Below are 21,516 nucleotides of genomic sequence, written 5' to 3' on the forward strand. Positions count from 1 at the left end.
GTTAAGTGGTGTGGTGATAATGTTGGCTTGTTGTTCTTAGATATGCTGGAAACAGTTATGATAGAAACGGATGAGCTGAAGGGATCATATTTGCAATATTAAATACTACATAAAAGATGTAAAAGTTTTTATGTGTGCTCTGAAGGAAAATTTTATTTCTTGAGGTTGCAAACTTGAGATCTCTGAAAACTAGACCCAGATTCTCATTGTTCGAGTTGCTGATTTACAACATAAACTAAATTTGTAACCTTGCAGGGTGTTTGCTGTTAAATGAATGGCTTTGATTGAAAAAGAATTGGATCATAAAACTTAAGATGGGGACATTTAGGTTGATAAGGATGGCAGTGGGGACAGGAAAACCTCTGGATTCTCCTGAGTTTTTGCTTGAGAGACCTATAAGTTCTTTTCAGTGCCTGCTAACCCTGAAACTACCTTCCTTGTGGAAACAATATTCACTTCTCTGTCTGGAGCAGTTAATCCTGTTTCAAACTGCAACAGAATGCCCTGAGGTAATTGGCTTGAAAGACACTTCTAATGCTTTTAATGACCTGCTTCCATCACCCCCTCTTTTCTTCAAGACACATAACTAAACTGAAGTCCAAATAAGCCCCAAAAGATCAGGTACAAAGTGTAACCCATGATAAGGTATGCTATACTCCAAAAGGACTGCATGAGTTTTCAAATTTATATAGACAGAAATCAGGGGAATGTGTGTAGGAATGGATATTAAGGGTGTGAGATAATGATGGAAGGGATATAAAGTAAATCAACCTGAATTTACTGATATGGGACTGCTAAGCAGAGATTCTGCATTCAATGTTGTTGCTCAAGGGGTTAGAAAGGGTGTTAATAGCTTGTTTGGGTGGTTCACTGAAACATGGATCAAAAGCTAACCTACACTACCTGAGGGCAAGATGCTAAAACTGCCCTGGGATAATGTGGCTTAAAGAAATTGTAAAGTTAGTGTGAATTTATCATGGTAGACTTGTTTACACATCCCAGAAATGTCCAGAGGCCACATCTTTTACCAAGGCTTTCAGGGATAATTTGTGAGGATAGCTCCATCATCCCTGAAATGTTCTCTAGTCACCCTTCTCCGTAGGTCAGATATTATTGTGGTAACTGATGTCACTGAGTGGGACTCCTTAAGCACAATGGAGGTGATTGGATACTGAGTTGGCAGAAGCCTTTTAGCAATTGTTAATCACCATAGACAAGATGGGTATGGCGTCATAATGGACAGCAGACTCAGCGGCCACAACATAATCTGACTTGCAAAGACTTATGATGTTGGCTAGTAAATCATGGGTACCTAGAAGTAAAATAGATGGACATTTACTAAGCTCTTGTTTGAGTTGCATAAGCAGAACAGTTCTAGGTCAAGTGAAGAGAATTAATTCTAACTTGAATTATAAAAACAGAAAGTCATGATCCTTTGATAAATTCTCACACTTGAGATAGTTTGCAGGTCCAGAGCCCCTTGAATGAAGGTAAGGCCAAGTAAGCTTGAGGAAGCACCCTGTTACCCTGCCCAAAGTTTACATTGTTGAATTTCCTCCCAACCTTCTCCAAGGAGACCTACAGCTTTTTCTCAGGGTAACTGTGCATTAGGGAAAAGAAAATGATCATTTAATTTGTGGATTACTAGACACTGGTTCAGAAATGGCGCTAATCCAAGGAGAGCCAAAACATCATCCTTGTCCACCAATCACAGTAGGGGCTTATGGAGATCAGGTAATTGATGAAGTTTTAGCTCAGCTCCATCTCACAGTGGTCTAGTGGGTCCTCGGACCCATTTTGTGGTCATTTCCCCATTTGCAGAATGCATAATTGGAATTGACATACTCAGCAACTGGTGGAATTCCCACATTGGTTCTCTGACTCCAGCAGAGTGGGCTACTATGGTAGAAAAGGCCAAGTGGAAGTCACTAGAACTGTCCCTACCTAGCAAAATATTAAATTAGAAGCAATCCCGGATTCTTGGAGGGATTGCAGACATTAGTACCACTCTTAAGGCTTGAAGGATGTAGGGTTGGTGATTCCTACCACATCCCCATTCAACTCTCCTATTTGGCCTGTGCAGAAAACAGATGGGTCTTGGATGATGACAGTGGATTATTATAAACTTAACCAGGTGGTGACTCCAATTGCAGTTGCTGTTCCTGATGTGGTATCATTGTTTGAGCAAATCAACACATCACCTGATACCTAATATGAAGCTATTGATCTGGCAAATGCTTTTCTCTCAATATTTGTTAGTAAGGACTACCAGAGACCATCTGCATTCAGCTGGTCAGGCCAGCAGTGTACCTTCACTGTCCTAAATCATGGTTACATCAACCCTCTGGCCCTATGTCACAATCTTGTCCACAGTGAGCTTGATCATTTCTCCCTCCCACAAGACATCTTACTGGTACATTTTATTGATGATATCATGTTGACTGGACCTAACGAGCAAGAAGTAACAATTAATCTAGACATATTGATAAGGAATTTGCATGTCAGGGGATGTAAGATACATCCAACACTTCCATTTAAGAGAAATTTCTAGATGCCCAGTACTGCAGGTTATATCAAGAGGTCCCTTTTAAGGTGAAGGATAAGCTGTTGCATCTGGTCCCTCCTATGACCAAAAAAGAGGCACAACATCTAGTTTGTCTGTTTGGGTTTTGAAAACAACATATTCCTAGTTTGGAAGTGCTACTCTGTCCCATATACCATGTAACCAGAAAATCTGTGAGGTATGATTGGGGACCAGAAGAAGTAGAAGCTCTACAAGAGGTCCAAGCTGCTGAACAAGCTGCTCTTCCCCTTGGCCCACATTTTCCAACAGATACAATGGTATTGGAAGTATCAGTGACAAATAGAGATGTTGTCTGGAGACTTGGAAGGCTTTTATAGGAGAGTCAAAATATATGCCTTTAGGATTTTGGAGTAAAGACTTACCATCCTCTGCAGATAATTACTCTGCTTTTTAGAAACAGTTTTGGTCTGCTACTGGGCCTTAGTAGAGACTGACCACTTAACCATGGGCCATCCTTTTACCATGAGCTGGGCATTATCTAACTCACCAAGCCATAAAGTTGTGCATGCACAGCAGCAGTCAATCATAAAATGGAAAAGATATATAAGAAATAGGGCTCGAGCAAGTCCTGAAAGTACAAGTAAGTTGTATGAGGAAGCAGCCCAATTACCCATGGCCTCCACTCCTGCCACATTACCTTCTTTCTTTTCCCCAGCCCAGAGCTATGGCCTTTTGGGGAGTTCCTTATCATAAGTTGACTGAGGAAGAGAAACCTCGAGTCTGGTTTACAGATGGTTCTGCACAATATGCAGGTATCACCCAAAAGTGGAAAGCTGCAGCATTACAACCCCCTTCTAGGTGTCCCTGAAGGACAGTGGAGAGGGGAAAGCATCCCAGTGGGTAGAACTTTGAGCAGCTCACCGGGTTGTTCATTTTGCTTTAAAGGACTGGCCAGATGTGCATTTCTATACTGACTAATGGGCAGTTGCTAATGGTTTGGCTGGTCAGGGACTTGGAAGGGGCATGATTGGAAAATTGGTGACAAAGAAGTCTGGAGAAGAGGCATGTGGATAGACTTTTCCAAGTGGGCAAAAAGCATGAAGATATTTGTGCCCCATATGAATGCTTATCATAGGGTAACTTCAGCAGAAGGTTTTAATAATCAAGTGGATACTTGCCAACCCCCAACCAAAACCATTCCTGCCAATCTTAAAGAATACCCAGGGTATTATAAAAGATTCTACAAAGGTTCCATGCATTAGAGTAACTTTCCAGAAACCTACAACCTCCAGATAGGTGCCTGAACCAGATAAGTCCTGTAATGTGGAACAACAACTAGTTCCATCCTCCTATCCTATATTATTGACAATCCCTTAGCCCAAATACCCCTAAAGAGTGGGAGGGCACGCACAAGGAGTAGCTGCGCCCCGGGGGACCCAGGATGGCGGCCAGGCGGGGGTCCCAGGACGTTCCCTCTGGAGAATAAGGGTTGCCAGAGGTGTCAACGCAAAGAGTGAAGTAAGCCAGACTGCAGTCGGGGAGCTCAAGGGCTAAGCAGCGGTCCAGAGCCATGACCCTGCGCAGGCCCCGCGCCGCTGGCACAGCTGCACGGAGAGGCGCCGGAGCAGAAGCAGGGTCCGCGGCGGCCGGCCGGCTAAGGCCATGGGGATACCTTCTCTGGCCACGCCTCTAAACGAAACTCGGAGGTACGGAGAGGAGACAAGAGCCCAGGAGTAAAGAGCAAGACAAGAACAAAGAGGAAGAGGAAGATGCCTTCTGTCTCCCCACTACACGCACCAGTGTCAACTATCATTTCACTCGTCAGTGCAACTACAAATGTGGCTTCTGCTTCCACACTGCCAAGACGTCCTTTGTGTTGCCCCTCCAGGATGCTATGAGGGGACTGACTATGCTGAAGGAAGCAGGTATGGAGAAGATAAACTTTTCAGGAGGAGAGCCGTTTCTTCATGACCGAGGAGAATATCTAGGCAAGCTGGTGAAATTCTGCAAAGAGGAGCTGCGTCTTCCAAGTGTCAGCATTGTGAGCAATGGGAGCCTGATCCGAGAGAGGTGGTTCAAGAATTATGGTGAATATTTAGACATCCTTGCTATTTCCTGTGATAGCTTTGATGAGCAAGTTAATGTCCTTATTGGTCGTGGTCAAGGAAAGAAGAACCACGTGGGAAATCTTCAAAAATTAAGGACATGGTGCAAGAATTATAGAGTGGCCTTCAAGATCAATTCTGTCATTAATCGATTCAATGTGGAAGAGGATATGAATGAACAGATTAAAGTACTAAATCCTATTCGCTGGAAGGTCTTCCAATGCCTAATAATTGAGGGTGAGAATTCTGGTGAAGATGCTCTGAGAGAAGCGGAAAGATTTGTTATTAGTGATGAAGAATTTGAAAGATTCTTGGACCGCCACAAAGAGATTTCCTGTTTGGTGCCTGAATCTAATCAGAAGATGAAAGATTCCTACCTTATTCTGGATGAATATATGCGCTTCCTGAACTGTAGAAATGGACGGAAGGACCCTTCTAAGTCCATCCTGGATGTTGGAATAGAAGAAGCTATAAAATTCAGTGGATTTGATGAAAAGATGTTTCAAAAGTGAGGAGGAAAATATGTATGGAGTAAGGGAGACCTGAAGCTGGATTGGTAAAGCTTGACGTGGAAGAACTTTCCATCTATATTACCTACAAAACTCTCCATCTATATTACCTCCCGTCAAAGACTGGCTGTCACTGTCAGCAGTGCTCCTATGTTGGCATTTCTCAATGACCAAAAATTTGATTTTTTTGTTTCACATAACATCTGATTACCTGTGGCAACTGAACACATAAATAACTTAGATAATTGAAGTCTATAAATAATTTGAAAACATTACATTAGTTAATTAGCTTATCACATTTATAATGAAAAGGTACCCCTTTTCTGGGTTTTGATTTAGCTAAAAAAAAGGGGGGGGGGAGATTCAGCAAACAAATAAAATCCTTGATAAACCAAAAAAAAAAAAAAAAAAAAGAGTGGGAGAAAGATCAAAGGTGATGGAGGAGTTATAAAGAGAAGGAAGAGTTTAACAAATGAGTATGATTGCTGAATCATTATGCTGATATTTCTTTTAGTCTCTAGTACCTTAGAGCAGCTAGAAGTAAAAACCTAAGCTGCAACCCATATCAATCTCTGAAATCTGTTCTACAACTAATTGTTGTGATATCAGTACTTTGAAATTTATTGATTTTTTGTATATATGCTATTTATCACAAAAAAGAAGAAAAAAAGGGGGTATAACAGAGAAGATAGGATTTAACCAATGAGTATGACCACATTATATTGATATTTCTTTTGGTCTCCAGTGTCTTGGAGAAGCTAGAAGAGAAAATGAAAAATTGTGGAACTGTAACCCATACCAAACTTTAAAATTTGTTCTATAACTCCTTGTTAAAATGTAGTTGGAAATTTATTGCTTCTTTGTATATACGTTATACTTCATAATTTAAAAAACGTTAAAAAATAATCAAGTGAATAAGATAACTCATTTTGTGGACACAAGTCATCATCTTTTCCCACCACTACTGTCATTGCCCAGCGGGCTCATGAACAAAGTGGTCATGTTGGTAATGACCTACTTTGAATGGGTGGAGTCACATCTCCATCTAATCAAAAGTCACACCCACAATTGGGCAAGCCACTTCTCTGTGGAGATAATCTAAGCAAAACTTCACACCCAAAATTGAGTGGATCAATCTCCATTGAATCAATGTAATCAAAGGTTCAACCCTAAACAATACTACTGGCCCACAAGTTTGGATGAGGAAAGAGACATAGCTTTTCTGGCGTACATAACAGCTTCAAACCAGCACATGGATCGATTGATATGATCATGTGCGTTTTTCCCCTTCATTTAGTTAATGTGATGTATTACGTTAATTGATCTTATGTTGAACCAACCTTGCATACCAGGGTTAAATTCCACTTCATCATAGTGTATAATTCCTTTAATATATTTTTTGTATTCCATTTGCTAATATGTTGTTAAAGATCTTTGCATCTATATTCATAAGAGATATTGGTCTGTAGTTTTCTTTTCTTGTGGTATCTTTATGATGCTTTGGTATAAGGGTGATGTTGGCCTCATAGAGTGAGTCAGGGTGTGTTCATATTATCAACCAAGCTTACAATTGATGATGTTGACCTTGATCACCTGGATGAAGTTACCATGGCCTGGTCTCTTCATGGTAAAGTTATTCTTTTTCCAAATTTCCATATTTAACTCCTTGAAAGAAATCCAATTATAGTTCTTTTTATTTCAGCATGGTTCAGTAAAGTCCTTTTTTTTTCACATGGGCAGGTGAGAATTGAACCTGGGCCTCCAGCACAGCAGGTGAGGATTCTACCACTGAGCCACTGTCGCACTGCCCTAAAGTCCTCTTTTTAATTCTGATTTCCATTTTTGTATCCTTTCTCTTTTCTCTCTGTCAGTGTAGGCGTACTTTCCCCCATTTTATTGGTTTTGTTTATGCTTTTTATTGTTTTTTCTTCTCTATTTCACTTATCTCTGCTCTAATCTTTGTTATTTCCTTCCCTCTACTCACTTAGGTCTTGGTTTGCTCTTCTTTTACTTGTTCTTCCAGTTTTGAGCTTAGGTGTTTGATGCTAAGCCTTTATTCTTTTTCAATGCAGCACTGCCTTTGCTGCATCCCATAGATTTTGGTATGTTGTATTTTCCTTTTCATTTGCCTCAAGAAAGTTTCTAACTTCTCCTGTGTTTTCCTCTTTAACCCATTGATATTTAAGGGTATGTGTTGAATTTTCCATTTTCCCCTCTCTTATTGATTTCTAACTACACTCCATTGTGATTGGAGAATATACATAGTATGATTTCAATATTTGTGAATTTTTGAGACTTGTTTTGTGACTCAACTTATATAATCCATGTGCACTCAAGAAGAATGTATATTCTGTTTTCACTGGGAGCAGTGTTCTTTATGTGTCTCTTAGGTCTGCTTGGTTTAGTGTATCATTCAAGTCCTGTACTTCCTTATTGATCTTCTGACTAGATGTTATATCCATTATTGAGAGTTGTATGTTAAAATGTCCTACTATTAATGTAGAACTGTCAATTTCTCCCTTCAAATCAATCAATATTTACTTCATATATTTTTGGTCTTTGCTGTTAGGTACTTACATATTTCAATCATTACTTGTTGAATTGTCTCCCGTATCAGTAGATAATGACAATCTTTATCCTTTAAACTGTATTTTATTTAAGGCTATTTTATCCGATATTGATTTAGCCACCCTGGCTTTCTTTTAGTTACTGCTTTCATGGTATATATTTTGCCATTCTTTCACCCACAACTTACTTGTGTCTTTGATTTAAGGTGAGTCTCTTGAAGACAGCACATAGTAGGGCCATGCTTTTATATCCATTCTTCCAAGCTTGATGTTTTGACTGGAGAGTATAATCCATTTCTATTTTAAGTCAATAGTGATAAAATAAGACTTTCTTCTGCCATCTTTCTATTTAGCCTTTGTAAGTCTCCTACCTTTTATGTCCCTCACTTCTGTTTATGCCTATTTTTATATTTATTTGTTTTTTGATTGTCTTATATTGAGTGTCTTCTTGTTTCTATCTGGATGTATTTTCCATATAGTTTCCTTGTGGTTACCACGGCATTAAAATTCAACATCCTAGATATGTGACAATCATATTTGGTTTGGTGTCAACTTAACTTTAATAGCATGCACATATACTTTTCTATACCCCTTTATCCCCCACCACTTTTTTGCACCTGTTACTATTTATATTTTTTACATTGTATTGTCCAAAAATCTTGATTTATCATTATTTTTATGGATCTGTATTTTAGCTCCTGCAGGGAGTGAGAGGTAGAGTGTTCTAGTTTGCTAGCTGCCAGAATGCAATATACCAGAACCAGAATGGCTTTTTTTTTTTTATTAATTAAAAAAAGAATTAACAAAACAATTAGAAATCATTCCAATCTACATGTACAATCAGTAATTCTTAATAACATCACATAGTTGCATATTCATCATTTCTTAGTACATTTGCATCGATTTAGAAAAAGAAATAAAAAGACAACAGAATAAGAATTAAAACAATAATAGAAAGAAAAAACAAAAAAAACAAAAACAAAAAACCTATACCTCACATGCAGCTTCATTCAGTGTTTTAACATAATTGCATTACAATTGGGTAGTATTGTGCTGTCCATTTCTGAGTTTTTATATCCAGTCCCGTTGTACAGTCTGTATCCCTTCATCTCCAATTATCCCTTCTCTTTTTTTTTTTTTTTAACGGAAAAAAAGAAATTAACCCAACATTTAGAGATCATACCATTCTACACATGCAATCATTAATTCTTAACATCATCACATAGATGCATGATCATCATTTCTTAGTACATTTGCATTGGTTTAGAAGAACTAGCAACATAACCGAAAAAGATATAGAATGTTAATATAGAGAAAAAAATAAAAGTAATAATAGTAAAATCAAAACAAAACAAAACAAAAACCTATAGCTCAGATGCAGTTTCATTCAGTGTTTTAACATGATTACTTTACAATTAGGTATTATTGTGCTGTCCATTTTTGAGTTTTTGTATCTAGTCCTGTTGCACAGTCTGTATCCCTTCAGCTTCAATTACCCATTGTCTTACCCTGTTTCTAACTCCTGCTGAACTCTGTTACCAATGACATATTTCAAGTTTATTCTCGAATGTCCGTTCACATCAGTGGGACCATACAGTATTTGTCCTTTAGTTTTTGGCTGGATTCACTCAGCATAATATTCTCTAGGTCCATCCATGTTATTACATGGTTCATAAGTTTATCTTGTCTTAAAGCTGCATAATAGTCCATCGTATATATACCACAGTTTGTTTAGCCACTCTTCTGTTGATGGAGATTTTGGCTGTTTCCATCTCTTTGCAATTGTAAATAATGCTGCTATAAACATTGGTGTGCAAATGTCCGTTTGTGTCTTTGCCCTTAAGTCCTTTGAGTAGATACCTAGCAATGGTATTGCTGGGTCGTATGGCAATTCTATATTCAGCTTTTTGAGGAACCGCCAAACTGCCTTCCACAGTGGTTGCACCCTTTGACATTCCCACCAACAGTGGATAAGTGTGCCTCTTTCTCCGCATCCTCTCCAGCACTTGTCATTTTCTGTTTTGTTGATAATGGCCATTCTGGTGGGTGTGAGATGATATCTCATTGTGGTTTTGATTTGCATTTCTCTAATGGCCAGGGACATTGAGCATCTCTTCATGTGCCTCTTGGCCATCCGTATTTCCTCTTCTGAGAGGTGTCTGTTCAAGTCTTTTTCCATTTTGTAATTGGGTTGGCTGTCTTTTTGTTGTTGAGATGAACAATCTCTTTATAAATTCTGGATACTAGACCTTTATCTGATATATCATTTCCAAATATTGTCTCCCATTGTGAAGGCTGTCTTTCTACTTTTTTGATGAAGTTCTTTGATGCACAAAAGTGTTTAATTTTGAGGAGTTCCCATTTATTAATTTCCTTCTTCAGTGCTCTTGCTTTAGGTTTAAGGTCCATAAAACCGCCTCCAATTGTAAGATCCATAAGATATCTCCCAACATTTTCCTCTAACTGTTTTATGGTCTTAGACCTAATGTTTAGATCTTTGATCCATTTTGAGTTAACTTTTGTATAGGGTGTGAGAGATGGGTCTTCTTTCATTCTTTTGCATATGGATATCCAGTTCTCTAGGCACCATTTATTGAAGAGACTGCTCTGTCCCAGGTGAGTTGGCTTGACTGCCTTATCAAAGATCAAATGTCCATAGATGAGAGGGTCTATATCTGAGCACTCTATTCGATTCCATTGGTCGATATATCTATCTTTATGCCAATACCATGCTGTTTTGACCACTGTGGCTTCATAATATGCCTTAAAGTCAGGCAGCGCGAGACCTCCAGCTTCGTTTTTTTTCCTCAAGATGTTTTTAGCAATTCGGGGCACCCTCCCCTTCCAGATAAATTTGCTTATTGGTTTTTCTATTTCTGAAAAATAAGTTGTTGGGATTTTGATTGGTATTGCATTGAATCTGTAAATCAATTTAGGTAGGATTGACATCTTAACTATATTTAGTCTTCCAATCCATGAACACGGTATGCCCTTCCATCTATTTAGGTCTTCTGTGATTTCTTTTAGCAGTTTTTTGTAGTTTTCTTTATATAGGTTTTTTGTCTCTTTAGTTAAATTTATTCCTAGGTATTTTATTCTTTTAGTTGCAATTGTAAATGGGATTCGTTTCTTGATTTCCCCCTCAGCTTGTTCATTACTAGTGTATAGAAATGCTACAGATTTTTGAATGTTGATCTTGTAACCTGCTACTTTGCTGTACTCATTTATTAGCTCTAGTAGTTTTGTTGTGGATTTTTCCGGGTTTTCGACGTATAGTATCATATCGTCTGCAAACAGTGATAGTTTTACTTCTTCCTTTCCAATTTTGATGCCTTGTATTTCTTTTTCTTGTCTAATTGCTCTGGCTAGAACCTCCAACACAATGTTGAATAATAGTGGTGATAGTGGACATCCTTGTCTTGTTCCTGATCTTAGAGGGAAAGTTTCAATTTTTCCCCATTGAGGATGATATTAGCTGTGGGTTTTTATATATTCCCTCTATCATTTTAAGGAAGTTCCCTTGTATTCCTATCCTTTGAAGTGTTTTCAACAGGAAAGGATGTTGAATCTTGTCAAATGCCTTCTCTGCATCAATTGAGATGATCATGTGATTTTTCTGCTTTGATTTGTTGATATGGTGTATTACATTAATTGATTTTCTTATGTTGAACCATCCTTGCATACCTGGGATGAATCCTACTTGGTCATGATGTATAATTCTTTTAATGTGTTGTTGGATACGATTTGCTAGAATTTTATTGAGGATTTTTGCATCTGTATTCATTAGAGAGATTGGTCTGTAGTTTTCTTTTTTTGTAATATCTTTGCCTGGTTTTGGTATGAGGGTGATGTTGGCTTCATAGAATGAATTAGGTAGTTTTCCCTCCACTTCGATTTTTTTGAAGAGTTTGAAGAGAATTGGTACTAATTCTTTCTGGAACGTTTGGTAGAATTCACATGTGAAGCCATCTGGTCCTGGACTTTTCTTTTTAGGAAGCTTTTGAATGACTAATTCAATCTCTTTACTTGTGATTGGTTTGTTGAGGTCATCTATGTCTTCTTGAGTCAAAGTTGGTTGTTCATGTCTTTCCAGGAACCCGTCCATTTCCTCTAAATTGTTGTATTTATTAGCGTAAAGTTGTTCATAGTATCCTGTTATTACCTCCTTTATTTCTGTGAGGTCAGTAGTTATGTCTCCTCTTCCATTTCTGATCTTATTTATTTGCATCCTCTCTCTTCTTCTTTTTGTCAATCTTGCTAAGGGCCCATCGATCTTATTGATTTTCTCATAGAACCAACTTCTGGCCTTATTGATTTTCTCTATTGTTTTCATGTTTTCAATTTCATTTATTTGTGCTCTAATCTTTGTTATTTCTTTCCTTTTGCTTGCTTTGGGGTTAGCTTGCTGTTCTTTCTCCAGTTCTTCCAAATGGATAGTTAATTCCTGAATTTTTGCCTTTTCTTCTTTTCTGATATAGGCATTTAGAGCAATAAATTTCCCTCTTAGCACTGCCTTTGCTGCGTCCCATAAGTTTTGATATGTTGTGTTTTCATTTTCATTCGCCTCGAGGTATTTGCTAATTTCTCTTGCAATTTCTTCTTTGACCCAGTCGTTGTTTAGGAGTGTGTTGTTGAGCCTCCACGTATTTGTGAATTTTCTGGCACTCTGCCTATTATTGATTTCCAACATCATTCCTTTATGGTCCGAGAAAGTGTTGTGTAAGATTTCAATCTTTTTAAATTTGTTAAGACTTGCTTTGTGACCCAGCATATGGTCTATCTTTGAGAATGATCCATGAGCACTTGAGAAAAAGGTGTATCCTGCTGTTGTGGGATGTAATGTCCTATAAATGTCTATTAAGTCTAGTTCATTTATAGTAATATTCAGATTCTCTATTTCTTTGTTGATCCTCTGTCTAGATGTTCTGTCCCTTGATGAGAGTGGTGAGTTGAAGTCTCCAACTATTATGGTATATGAGTCTATTTCCCTTTTCAGTGTTTGCAGTATATTCCTCACGTATTTTGGGGCATTCTGATTCGGTGCGTAAATATTTATGATTGTTATGTCTTCTTGTTTAATTGTTCCTTTTATTAGTATATAGTGTCCTTCTTTGTCTCTTTTAACTGTTTTACATTTGAAGTCTAATTTGTTGGATATTAGTATAGCCACTCCTGCTCTTTTCTGGTTGTTATTTGCATGAAATATCTTTTCCCAACCTTTCACTTTCAACCTATGTTTATCTTTGGGTCTAAGATGTGTTTCCTGTAGACAGCATATCGAAGGATCCTGTTTTTTAATCCATTCTGCCAATCTATGTCTTTTGATTGGGGAATTCAGTCCATTGACATTTAGTGTTATTACTGTTTGGATAATATTTTCCTCTAACATTTTGCCTTTTGTATTATATATATCATATCTGATTTTCCTTCTTTCTACACTCTTTTCCATATCTCTCTCTTCTGTCTTTTTGTATCTGACTCTAGTGCTCCCTTTAGTATTTCTTTTTTTTTTTTTTTTTTTTTTTTTTTTAAAGAGAGAGGGAGGAAGGGAAGGAAAGACAGAGAGAAGGAAGGAAGGATGGAAGGAAGGAAGGGAGGAAGAAAGGGAAACATCTTTAAACATTTTCTTGTTTTATTGTATTTTGTTTGTTTGTTTGTTTTTTACATGGGCTGGGGCCGGGAATCGAACCGAGGTCCTCCGGCATGGCAGGCAAGCACTTTGCCCGCTGAGCCACCGCGGCCCACCCCCTTTAGTATTTCTTGCAGAGCTGGTCTCTTGGTCACAAATTCTTTCAGTGACTTTTTGTCTGAGAATGTTTTAATTTCTCCCTCATTTTTGAAGGATAATTTTGCTGGATATAGGAGTCTTGGTTGGCAGTTTTTCTCTTTTAGTATTTTAAATATATCATCCCACTGTCTTCTAGCTTCCATGGTTTCTGCTGAGAAATCTACACATAGTCTTATTGGGTTTCCCTTGTATGTAATGGATTGTTTTTCTCTTGCTGCTTTCAAGATCTTCTCTTTCTCTTTGACCTCTGACATTCTAACTAGTAAGTGTCTTGGAGAACGCCTATTTGGGTCTAATCTCTTTGGGGTGCGCTGCACTTCTTGGATCTGTAATTTTAGGTCTTTCATAAGAGTTGGGAAATTTTCAGTGATAATTTCTTCCATTAGTTTTTCTCCTCCTTTTCCCTTCTCTTCTCCTTCTGGGACACCCACAACACGTATATTTGTGCGGTTCATATTGTCCTTGAGTTCCCTGATACCCTGTTCAAATTTTTCCATTCTTTTCCTGATAGTTTCTGTTTGTTTTTGGAATTCAGATGTTCCATCCTCCAAATCACTAATTCTATCTTCTGTCTCTTTAAATCTATCATTGTAGCTATCCATTATTTTTTCTATGTTTGCTACTTTATCCTTCACTTCCATAAGTTCTGCGATTTGTTTTTTCAGTTTTTCTATTTCTTCTTAATGTTCAGCCCATGTCCTCTTCATGTCCTCCCTCAATTTATCGATTTCATTTTTGAAGAGGTTTTCCATTTCTGTTCGTATATTCAGCATTAGTTGTCTCAGCTCTTGTGTCTCATTTGAGCTATTGGTTTGTTCCTTTGACTGAGCCATATTCTCAATCTTTTGAGCGTGGACAGTTATCTTCTGCTGCTGGCGTCTGGGCATTTATTCAGATTTCTCTTGGTGTTGGACCCAGCAAGGTTGTAATATTTTTCTGTGAAATCTCTTGGTTCTGTTTTTCTTATCCTGCCCAGTAGGTGGCGCTCGTGGCACACGTTTGTCTGCGGGTCCCACCAGTAAAAGGTGCTGTGGGACCTTAAACTTTGGAAAACTCTCGCCGTCCTGGGGGTTCGCTAGCCGAAGAGGCTTGAGCCGGCCCGGGGTCCGAACGCAGGGAGGGTGTCCGAACGCAGGGAGGGTTGCTGGTCGCCACAGCCAGGGAAAGAGCCCATCCGAATTTCCTAGTCGGCCCTGGGCAACAAGCGTGGCGGGAGGGCGCCAGCGGCAGCGGCCCGCCCGAGAGAGTGCACGTTCCCCGGGAGTCACGGGGTCACCGTTCTCCGCGGCCTGGGGGTTTCCGATCCAATTCTCTCAGTTGGTCCGGGGGCTGCGCGTGGTGTGGGCGCCAGTCGCCTTGGTTTCAGGGGACCACCTCTCCAATTCTCCCAGCCGGCCCGGGAAGGGGGAAGGGAGTAACTCCGGCCGCTTGCCACCCCGCCCAGTAAGGCCCGCGCGCCTCGGCGATCTCACCCAAGCTGCTTCTCTCAGCCAGCCAGCCGTTCCAGGATGGGGTACGCTGTCTTTTTTATCTCTGTTGTGGCTTTGGGCGCTTTCTGTATCGTTTCTACTCCCCTAGTAGGTGTCCTGGAGAAGAAACTAAGATCCGCGCGTCTTACTAAGCCGCCATCTTCCAGGAAGTCCAGAATGGCTTTTAAAAAGGGGAATTTAATAAGTTGCTTGTTTACAGTTCTAAGGCCAAGAAAATGTCCCAATTAAAACAAGTCTATAGAAATGTCCAATCAAAGGCATCCATCCAGGGAAAGATACCTTGGTTCAAAAAGGCCGATGAAGTTCAGGGTTTCTCTCAAGTGAGAAGGCACATGGTGAACACAGTCAAGGCTTCTTTCTCAGCTGGAAGGGCACATGGTGAACACGATGTCATCTGCTAGCTTTCTCTCCTGGCTTCCAGTTTTGTAAAGTTCCCCGGGAGGCGTTTTCCTTCCTCCTCTCCAAAGGTCCCTGGCTGGTGGACTCTCTGCTTCATGGTGCTGCAGCATTCTCTGCTCTCTCCAAATCTCCTTCATTCTCCAAAATGTTTCCTCTTTTATAGGACTCCAGAAACTTATCAAGACCCAGCCAAATGGGTGGAGACATGTTATCACCTAATCCAGTTTAACAACCACTCTTGACTAAATCGCATCATCCAGGGAGATGATCTGATTACAGTTTCAAACATACAGTATTGAATAGGGATTATTCTACCTTTATGAAATGGGATTTTGATTAAAACGTGGCTTTTCTAGGGTCCATACATCCTTTCAAACCAGCACATAGAGTTTCCTGCAAACAATACAATACAATAATACTTATATTTATAATTACCCAAATGATTTTCTTTTCTGCAAGTCTTTATTTCTTGTTGCTTTTCTCTTGAAAAATTCAGAACTCTGTTCTTGTCCTTGACTTTTACATTTAATCATGTGATCAATATATGATGGGGTGTGTTTTTTTTTCTTGTTTGTCTTGTTTGGTGCTCTCAGGGCTTCTTGGAAGGCATAGTCACATTTTTTGCTAAGTTTGGGAAATTTTTTGTCATTATTTCTTGGAATACTCCTTCAGCCTCTTTCTTTCTTCTCCTTCTGGAACTCCTCCTACAATACATATATTGGTATGCTTGATGGTGTCCCAGAAGTCTCTTAGGCTGCTTTTGCTTTTTGTAATTCTTTTTGCTTTGTGCTGCTTAGCCTGACTCATTTCAGTTGTCTTGTCTTTGAGTCCACAAATTCTTTTTTTCTGCCACATCCAATTTGTTATTGAAACCCTCCCAGAATTTTGTATTTCAATGACTGTGTTCTTCAAATCCAGAAGCTCTATTTGGTTTATTTTTAATTTTTTTATTTGTTTACTATGATTATCATATGGCTCATTCATTGTTTTCCTGATATCCTTTAGTTCTTTTTCTTTGTTTTCCTTTATCTACTTAAGCCATTGTAAGATAATTTTTATACAACATTTTTTTCAGTATCCACACTCTGATCTTCTTTGCTGGTATTTTCTGTTTTTTTATTATCTTCCTATAGATGGTCCATCATTTCCTGTTTCTTTATTTGTCATGCACTTCCTTTTTGGACACTGAACATTTTAATATTTTAAAATGTTAAGTCTGGGATTTATACCCTGAAATGTTTGTTTCTTAATTTTCTAACCAGCTGCTGATAAGACAAATTTTTTTGGTGTGTTATAGCCCTCCTATCAGGGAGGTCCACACAAGACAAATGCAGAGTGCAGAGTCTTCCTTGCCTTTTCTGAGCCTGTGTCTTGCCATGGCTTGTGCTTGTTAGTTGTTTCATAGTTCCCTTGTTTACAGCTATTTGAATGGTCCCTCTATTTCTCAGGAGACATGCCTCTCTCTCTCAGGTGTTTAAAGCAGGCCAGCGTTTTCCCCAGACTGTTTGCCACTGTAGTTTTTACATTCCCTTTGTTATCTCAAGTTCCTTTTGCCTATAGGTTAATTTCTGGGAGGAGGGGAACCCCAGACAGGTCTTTCCCAAGTCAGTCTTTCCTAGCCAAAACAGTGCCAAGAACCAACTCCAAACTTCCCTGGTGAGGGAATCAGGAAGGACACCAGGGACTTCTTCTACAGTCCACCAATTCTGAGCTTTCTTGATCTCCCCAGAAAATGCAGACTTTTCTGTCCCCTGCAACCCTCAAGAAGCATAGTATCGTTAAATCTCCTCTGCTGCCACCTTTGTTCAGGGCTTGTTTGGACAATGTCTACAATCTGAAGTTGCTAATCAAAAGCCATAATCAGAAGAAAAAGAAAAAGCCATGATCAGCCATCTACCATGCACATGTTGATCTTGGGCAAGATAAGTTTTATGTCCTGTCACCAGCAAGCTTGCCAGGGGCTATACCTCAAGGACTCCCTGCTGTGATCATGGGGGATGGACACTGGTAATTGCCCTATGGAGAGCACCATTTACTGGTCTTTACTGTAGTTTGTCAGTCTTTTCCTCCTGATCTTCCCTGGATCCTCTACAGTGTTCTATTTGCTTATGGAGTTTCAATATAATTGCTTCAGACATTCCCTGCCTGTTAAATAGTTGTTCTTAGGGAAGGACTGAATCCTGGAACTTCTTATCTGCCATCTTCCCAAAATCTCTGTTTTCTTTTTTAGAGTTTTATATTTAGCTATTTAATATATTTTATGTTAATTTTCCCAATTGTGTGAAGGAAAAGTCAGACTTCATTCTTTTGTATGTGATTATCCAGTTGTCCCAACATCATTTATTGAAATGGCTATTGTTTCTCTATTGTTTGGTCTTGGAATCCTTGCCAGAGACCAGTTGATCATAGATGCATGGATTTACTTCTGTTCTTTTGATTATATTCCATTTATTTCTATATCTATCTTTGTGTCAGTGACACACTGTCTTCATTCCCATTGCTTTGTAGTAGTTTTGAAATTGAGAAAATAGAATCCTCCTACTCTGTTCTTTTTACAGATTGTGTTGGCTCTTCTGGGTCCCTTGAAATTCCACAATAATTATTAAATCAGCTTTTCAATTTCTACAAATAAGTCAGATGGGATCCTGGCAGTGATTGTGATGAATCTGTAGATCAGTTTGGGGAATATTGCCATTTTAACAATGTTAAGTCTTTGACTCCATGGACAAGAGATTTTCTTCTAATTATTTAGTCATTATTTAATTTCCTTCAATAATTGTACTCTTCAGTGTATAAGTCTTGCACTGGTTTTGTTAGGTTTTAAGTATTTTATTCTGTTTGATACCATTGTAAATGTGATTGTTTTCTTAATTTCATTTTTGTATGAATACTTGCTGATGTGTGGAAATACAATAGATTTTTCCATTTAACTTGTATTCTGTAACATTGCTTACCTTGTTATTCCAATAATTTTTAGTGCATTCATTAGCATTTTCTATACACAAGATCCTGTCATCTGCAAATAGAAACAGTTTTAATTCATCTTCTCCAATGTGGATGCTTTTTATTTATTTATCTTGCCAAATTGTCCTGGATAGAACCTCTAGTACACTGTTGAACAGATGTGGTAAGAGTGGGTTTCTGATCTTAGAGGGAAAGCATATAGACTTTCAACATTAAATTTGATGTTAGGTGTGTGTTTTTCATAGATGCCCTTTATCAGTTTTAAGATGTGTACTCTATCCTAGTTTGTTGAGTCTTTTAATCATGATTTGCATGTCCATAATGACTAATGATATCAAGCATGTTTAATGTGCTTGCTCTTTATTTGTATATTTTCTCTGACTAAGTGTCTATTCAAGTACTTTGCAAACTTTTTATTGGGCTGTTTTGTCATATTGCTGATTTGTAGGTGATAATGGTATATTCTAGATACTAAAATCTTATCATGGAGAGGACTGTCAGTGCAGTAGCAGCATATAACAGCTTCCGCAATGCTCCTGTGAGGGCCAGCAGCCGGTGAGAGAGCGCAAGGCAGGCAGGAGACGCAGCATGTCTGCAGAGCCCGGAGGCCACCGCATTCCAGGCCTCTGAGTTGAGCCGGAAGAATGGAACACCAGCTCCTGTGCAGCTAGGTAGATGCCATCGGCCCGAAGTATCCCGATGCCAACCTCCCAACCACCAAGTGCGGCATGCTATGTTCAAGGCCAAGGAGACATGTCCATCTTCTGTGTCCTACTTTAAGTGCTTGCAGAAGGAGGTCCTGCTGTCAATGTGCAAGATCGTGGCCATGATCTTGGATACTGGAGGTCTGTGAGGACCAGAAGTGCGAAGAGGAGGTCTTTTCTTTGGCCATGAACTATCTGAATCTCTTCCTGTCGCTGGAGCCCGTGAAAAAGAGCTGTCTGCAATGCTGGGGGCCACCTGCATGTTTGTAGCTCCCAAGATGAAGGAAGCCATCCCCCTGACAGCCGAGAAGCTGTGCCTCTATACTGACAACTCCATCCGGCCTGACGGGCTGCTGCAAATGGAGCTGCTCCTGGTGCACAAACTCAAGTGGAACCTGGCCGTGATGACCCCCACACGATTTCATTGAACACTTCCTTTCCAAAATACCCGTAACCCAGAAGAACAAACAGATCATTCGCAAACATGCCCAGACATTCGTTGCTCTGTGAGCCACAGACTTGAAGTTCATTTCAAACCCTCTCTCTATGGTGACTGCAGGCAGCCTGGTTTCCACTGGGCAGGGCCTGCACCTGAGGAGCACCAACAGTTCCCTCTCCTACTACTGCCTCACCCGCTTCCTCTCCAGAGTGATCAAGTGTGACCCTGACTACTCTGTGCCTGCCAGGAACAGATCGAGGCCCTCCTCGAGTTGAGCCTGAGCCAGGAAAACCAGAGCCTGGATCCCAAGGCCGCTGAGGAGGAGGAGCTGGACTTGTCCTGTTACATAAGCATCTGAGGGAAGCACCCCACCCTGAAGGAGTCAGCCTCAATACTCCCTGAGAGGACCGTGCCTCGCCAGGTGACACTTTGTGACCAGAAGGGAAAGCTTCCTTCTCCTTGTTGCCAGTTGTTTTTCCTTTGCTTTTTCTTCCTTACATCTATGGTTTAAGCAAAAGAGAAAAATTATCCACCCAAAAACTGTCTTCAAAAAGAAAAAAAGAAGAGGAAAAATAGTATTGGCATAACCCTGAGTGGTGGTAGTGGCAGCGGGGATGGTTGTGCTACAAAAATAGAGGATTTTAGACACCAATAATCAATTATTTTTTATATTAATGCTTGTGTTTCTGTATCATTAGATTAGAAAAGGCATTAACAGAAAGGAAGGGTCTCCAGCGGAAGGTTAAATTAGGTTTGATTACATGTTTTTTTTTTAAAGCATAAAAGCATTAAAAAAAAGAACAGAAAAATCCAGCAAACCATTTTTAAAGTAGAAGAGGGTTTTACGTAGATAAGCACATTCCTGTGCTTTTCCTAAAAAGCCTAGCTTTAACGCTGTGGTAGATATCTGTGTACCCTCGCTTGCTTGTGCATGTAGTCGCTTTATAATTCCTTAGTTCATGTTGAGTTGATTTCTTAGGTAGACATGTAGCCTCTTCACCTTAGCAATGATTGCTGTGACCCCCCACTTCCCACCCCTTAGAGTAGCGTAGAGCTCAGCACTTCACCATAACTGGCAAGAACAGGTCAGTTCCCACCATGTGCTACTAGAAAGAGAAAATAGAATAGCCACATAATATATTCTATTTTTATAATCTTCTTATTTTTGTGGTTAACCTGTTTGTGAAATGCTGGCTTCTCACCTCAACAGACTTGCAGCCTGTCCACATCTAAGTTAATTCCATAACTCCTTCTTCTCTCCCCCCACCCCCATACGCATTCTAAAACCACTGCATTTTCAAAGCACTTTCAGTCCAGTAGTTCTAGGAAATATCTTTGTTTATATCATGTAGGGTGAAGGGGGGGGGGACGATTTTTTTCAATGGAATGATTTGGGAATAGTCACATACTTGTGTGCAAAGAGGATTGCAAAGCAAGTGCACATCAGAACAGTGTTTATGAAAGGGGATAATTTTGAAAGAAAAATTTGCATTCTCACATTGTCAGGTTATATTCCTTCCCTTTTCTGAAGAGAAGCTGAAGTTTGGTGCCAGCTGGTGTTTGAAAGAAGGACTTTAAATGTTGATCTAGAGAACACATAGTTTAAGGATTATCTTTAGATATTTTACAACTGAAGGTTTTAAACACTAAAAATATAGAATTCATAGTTAAGGCTAAAAAGAATATTTATTGCAGAAGATGTTCTGTAAGGCCAGTACGATTTATAAAGTAATGCAATCTCCCCTTGATTTAAACACACCCACAAACCTTTCTGCCTTTGATGTTGCATATTTGACATGGTTGGTAAAAGACTGGTCCTTTTTATAGATAAGGAAGAAAAAAATAAGGAAAACCACACCAAGACATGGATTTGGCCTTGTTTGGCATTTCCCAAAGACATCATCTAACATGGAAAATTGGTGTGCTTAAAAGAAGTTCAGTTCTGAAGTTCTGATCGCATCCCCTTCCTTTTAAAAGAAATTTAGCAACAGATAGACAATTTGCACATCTTGGTTCTGTACTTTTTC

At 39.3% G+C, this 21,516-nt stretch overlaps 1 protein-coding gene and 1 pseudogene across 1 annotated transcript; both read left to right on the plus strand.

Moving 5' to 3' along the window:
- The first annotated feature begins 3,932 nt into the window (after nucleotides 1–3,932).
- LOC143671651 (S-adenosylmethionine-dependent nucleotide dehydratase RSAD2) lies at nucleotides 3,933–5,526 on the plus strand. The gene has a single exon (XM_077146888.1). The coding sequence runs from the start codon at nucleotides 4,419–4,421 to the stop codon at nucleotides 5,139–5,141; it is 723 nt and encodes a 240-aa protein (XP_077003003.1). The 5' UTR covers nucleotides 3,933–4,418; the 3' UTR covers nucleotides 5,142–5,526.
- A 13,464-nt stretch (nucleotides 5,527–18,990) lies between these two features.
- On the plus strand, nucleotides 18,991–19,847 carry LOC143671988 (G1/S-specific cyclin-D1 pseudogene; annotated as a pseudogene).
- The last annotated feature ends 1,669 nt before the right edge of the window (nucleotides 19,848–21,516 follow it).

This window comes from Tamandua tetradactyla, chromosome X (assembly GCF_023851605.1).
Source record: "Tamandua tetradactyla isolate mTamTet1 chromosome X, mTamTet1.pri, whole genome shotgun sequence".
NCBI lineage: Eukaryota > Metazoa > Chordata > Mammalia > Pilosa > Myrmecophagidae > Tamandua > Tamandua tetradactyla.

What these genes read in the sequence shown, in the direction of transcription:
- LOC143671651 (XM_077146888.1), top strand. Translation starts at nt 4,419, where the DNA reads ATGAGGGGACTGACTATGCTGAAGGAAGCAGGTATGGAGAAGATAAAC.